At 39.1% G+C, this 4,773-nt stretch overlaps 1 protein-coding gene across 1 annotated transcript; it reads right to left on the bottom strand.

Annotated features, from left to right (window-relative positions):
- Positions 1-1,882: 1,882 nt before the first annotated feature.
- On the bottom strand, positions 1,883-3,338 carry LOC139715187 (uncharacterized). The gene is made up of 2 exons (XM_071626783.1): positions 3,085-3,338; positions 1,883-2,669 (listed from the first exon to the last, which is right to left on the bottom strand). The coding sequence occupies exons 1-2, from the start codon at positions 3,336-3,338 to the stop codon at positions 1,883-1,885; spliced, it is 1,041 nt and encodes a 346-aa protein (XP_071482884.1).
- Positions 3,339-4,773: the final 1,435 nt, after the last annotated feature.

Here is a 4,773-nt window from a genome sequence, read left to right as displayed (position 1 = left end):
AAAGAAATGAAAAAAAAATCAAATTGCAAAAAAGAAGGCAATTTGCCTAAGTGATACAAAAAAGACAGAGTAATACACATATACATGCACACACGAAGACGGCTCTCTTGTAAAGGAAGAAATGATGAGAGGATAGAAGGATTATTGAGGAAGGTAGTAAGTCCGAGGTGGACTCTCTCTCTCTCTCTCTCTCACACATATATATATATATATATATATATATATATATATGCTACTCGTTTCATAAAATCGATTTCAGGAGATGTTACATTTATCAAAAACACTGTTCCTCTCTCACCATTTCATAATCACGCATCGACACAAAAGATAATTGTACTCAGGCAAACTCAATTAAACTGCCAAAAGGGACCTTTGTACCAATGTTTAATGGGACAACAAGATTAAATTGACACATCATTGCACTAGAATGTAAAAATAAAAGTAAATAGATAGCTTGGCATCTGTAAACACATTGACGTGTTTTTCCTCATGATATTTGGTTTATGCAGCTGTTTAGGGTACCATACGTAAGAATAAAAGAAAAGAAGAAATTCCTCTTTGGGAGTTGACATGTTGTGTGGATCTGCGATTACAACTTGATACATTGTATAATATTAATCAGAGATAAATCAAACGTGTTCTAGAAAGTGTGTATACCCTAAATTACCTGAAGCGGGTTTAATACAAATTTTGTGATGATTAATTGGCATTGCCTTACTCGTTGACAATGTGAATTTAAATGTACGACAGTTTGGCAAAGAGAAAATTAGACCATCATGCCTATAGTGCCTCGCAAATTTGTGTAGTGTCTTCAGGCTTTTGGTATCACTTTTAACGTGTTCTGTCGAATGTGAGAAATGAGGTTTAAAGAAATAAAGATCCACTATGAACTAGAATAACCAAAATGTAGAAAAGGGGCATTGCTAAGACATTTGTTTGCTTTAATGTAAATTTTGGAGCAGGCTAAAGAACAAATCAAAATCAACTGAACATAATTATTTTCCGTGCAGGAAATGGAAAAATCGTAAAGAAAATATTAATGGCTATGACAGACATCATATGACAAAATTAATGTATGACAAAAGCTAAGGTCTTTATGCTACATGTAAGATGAATTTTCAATAATCGTTTATATTCTATCTATCTTTTCTTTGTATGTGTATTTCTCAATGTATCTCCATTTTACCCGCATTTACAGGTCTTGATACAAGTGTCGATATGCACTTTAATACAAAGTTTTCAAGCCGAGGTATAGCACTCTACAAATATTATAGCTCAACTTTTAGGCAACAGTGCAATAACAATCTCTACATCAGTTCTCCACGCAACAGCAACAGTGATGCCATTAAAAAAACAACAACAAAGCGAGTGACATGAGTGATACGTCATGAAAACAAACCAAAGTGATACTAGTCATATTGTGTACACGAACTGAGGAGATGCATTTTATTTTTCTTGAACAGTTTTCTTGCAGCTTGTGTTGTTCTATGAGACACTCTAATTATCAAAATATAATATTTAGAACGAGAGAATACCTATAATCATGATGCACCATGCGTAATTTATGTTAACTTTAACAGGAGAATTTCTGGACAATACATCACACAAATTCTTTAATATTAACTTGAGATGTGTTTTTCTAAATTGAAAAAATCTACATCCTCAATGCTCTTGAAGGAGCTCAGCTTCCAAGAGCATCTAATTTCGCAAAACAAGGCTACGTATTCCATAGGCAGACTTCAAACCGACGGACTCTCTATTTCATAATTGTCTGCATGGGGTGAAGCAAGGAGCAGAGAATACATTATATTGGCAAATGTTTTGTGCACCTTCTTGGCAGCATATCTTAACAATTTGCATCACATTCCAAAGTCTCCATCGTTCAAATGTCTTCGATTTCGCGTAGCTTGTGGAGCGACATCTGCCTGAGAGTGGGTCTCTTGCCTTTCTTCAGCCTCATCTCCCGCGTGTCCTGGAGCGTCTCGGCCGTCATCATGCGATCTCGCTTCAGCGTTTGTCGCAGTGAATTGATCATCGAGTCCTTGTAGATGGTGACGCGCCGCTGGTTGCGGAGGGCTGACGGCTGACGATATGGTGGCGGGCTACCGCGGTCCCCCAATATATCCATCCCCGTCGTTTTCTGCTGCTTGTCATGTGACTCTTTGGATTTGTGATCTTTAGCCTCCTTCTCATTTGAGGCTGTCTTTAGATGGAGAAGCTTGGATAATTTTGGAGCTACCAGTCGCGACGCGCTCACCTCAATCTCGGGAAACGCTTCATGCTGGTATTCGATCGCCATCGTCCGGTTCGTGTGCTCAATGCAGTCTGAGCATACTCGCTGGCCCAAGACCTCGCAGTAATGGAGCTTGTTGCTCAGGTCGTGGTTGTCCTCCTCGGAAGCGAGAATGTGGCGGTACTTCTTGTTGGAGAGCAACATCTTCCCGTGCAAGCCGTCGTGCATCCAGTGGTATTCGTCACAAATGGTGTTGGCTGTTGGCAGACGGATCGGCGAGAGGTTGCGGGCTCTGCGGTGGTTTTCATTCCGCAATCCGCTGACACAAGCACTGAGAGGGAAACCCGTGACTCGCTTGATGTAGCCCCGCTCCTCACGCCATCCGCTATCCGCTAACTCACGGGTGATGCCAGCTCTCTGACCCGGAACCGGAAGCCTGTTTAAGTATAGTAAGTGCAAAAGACAAAAACCCCATCAATATCATTTCACTCTTTAGTGACCTTTCAGAGGAACTCCCACACCTTTGTACAGAAAAACATATATTTATTATCATTTCCTACTCTTATTGGTAAGCAAACTCACGTATGAAAGAGACGATGAATATATACATGCCTTGAACCGATGATTAAACTCTAGAGCCAATAGATTGTGATAGAAATAAAAATCCATATTGAATTGTCATTCTGTGTTATACCAGGAAGTCATTATTTTTATTAAAAAAGAAAAAGAAAATCACTTTTAGCATAACATCATTTGTTGGTACTTATCTGCTTTTATCCTTTTTGTCACCTACACGCTCATAGATATCTATAGCTTACTATGACAAAGACAAAATCATTTTTTTTTCTTACCCCAAGGTTCGTGTCTGATCATTGTAGATAGAGTATTTATCAATCAAATTTTCCCGCCTCTGTTTGAAGTCCATGAACTCCCAGCACGAAGGGAATTTAATCCGCACGGGTTTCCTGGAGTAGCTTGCGATGACGTTCTTTGTCTCCTTGGTCGATTTCTCGTCGAGGTCGACGGTCGTCTCGTCCGCGACACCGCCGCCTTTGTCGCGCTCATTGCCGATTGATGGCGCACTCACTTTATCGAGGCTTGTCATGGTTGGTTGAAAGAGCTTTTTATGCCATGTCTGGAAAGACAAGTCCTCTGTCTCGAAGATCTACAGTGATGCAAACGACAACATGATATCACATTTGATCATTTTGTGTTCCAGTTACACAGATCAGCTCCTACCAAAACTGCTCCGCCGCCAGAACATAATAATCCTGTCTTGAGAAAGGGTTTATTTTTATTGCATCGCCTCAGCTATGTCAAAGGTCCTCATCAATTCAGTTCAATGCAAACAATCTTATTTGCATATAGAGTAATACAAGGCAATCTACATAACGCTTACATGAGTAAAGAATTTCCTTATCACACATATGTATCATTTTATTAAACATTATGGAATCATAGTAATTTTTTCTTCATAATCAACAAGAAAAGCATCACATCTGTTCAGTGTGTCGGGTGCAAGTATGTGGTAAAACACCACTAATACTCTTCTTATACGATTTTACAAAGCTTTCTTCATAACAAATTCAAAGAAAGAAATCAGGGAAAGGTGTCACCAATGTTACCAATAATATAATTGCATCCTAATCTAATAATGCTAAAAACTATCCGCAAACCCTGTCTGCCAATGAAAAAGTGAAAATAGCGATAATTATGATAGAATATTCTCTACCTATTATATTCCAGCACAGCAGTCTATTCCCTAATACTGTGATCTCACTAACAATAACGCCTTGAATCTGATATCATAGCTAACGTTTTATCAGAAGTGTTCTGTAATGATAAAAATACAAAGTTTAAGACGTCTTCAAGACAATGTTGCAGGTCCTGGTACAAGTACACATAATCATCTTTTATGTCTTATTTACACAGCTGTTGGAAGTGAGGCTAATTCACGTGACAGACTTTCATGATTTATTGTGAAGTCCGAACGTAATATCATAGCTTTGCATCATTCATACACACCATATATTTTTCTTTCATAGGCGTATGGATGGATAACACTCCAGTTGTTTTGTTTCGTTTCAAATCAGTTCAACGTTTCACCCTGGCAGTGTTTTTGGACACGTTCTTTATTCGTGCTGGTATGTGAGTTTTCTGTTTCGCCTTAAGGTAACTTGTCTGCCGTCAGTTTGCATTGCAGTGACACTAGCACGGCTCCGAGACCTAGAGTGAGCGTTGTAGAGCTGACTGATAGTTGTGTGCGTGTAGTTTGTTTCCATGTCTTTGGTGGTATAGAGATGTTGCTGTACACGTTATGGTTACCCCATTTAACCAAAGCCTATGTTATTCAGAATATCTATACTTCACTTTAGGAGGTGAAAATTCTGTGGGACTATCTCAAAATAAGACTTTTGACTCATAACTAGGAGAGCATAGGACAGCATCTTGGATAGGGTGTGCTAGCTACAATATCCATCTTTACCCAGATTTAAAGATTGTGTTGTCACTATACACGCATGATAATGATGGCAGAGCTC

The sequence above is a fragment of the Diadema antillarum genome, unplaced genomic scaffold (assembly GCF_040938485.1).
Source record: "Diadema antillarum isolate AM-2024a unplaced genomic scaffold, OU_Dant_1.0 seq00003042_RagTag, whole genome shotgun sequence".
NCBI classification, from domain to species: Eukaryota; Metazoa; Echinodermata; class Echinoidea; order Diadematoida; family Diadematidae; genus Diadema; species Diadema antillarum.
Note: the sequence above shows the minus strand (reverse complement) of the source record. Positions and strands in the feature narration are given on the sequence as shown.

Excerpts from the sequence above, each read along its gene's own strand:
- LOC139715187 (XM_071626783.1), bottom strand. The coding sequence starts at position 3,338 with ATGACAAGCCTCGATAAAGTGAGTGCGCCATCAATCGGCAATGAGCGC. Across the intron at positions 2,670-3,084 it reads GATCAGACACGAACCTTGGG|GCTTCCGGTTCCGGGTCAGA; the intron begins GTAAGAAAAAAA and ends ATACTTAAACAG.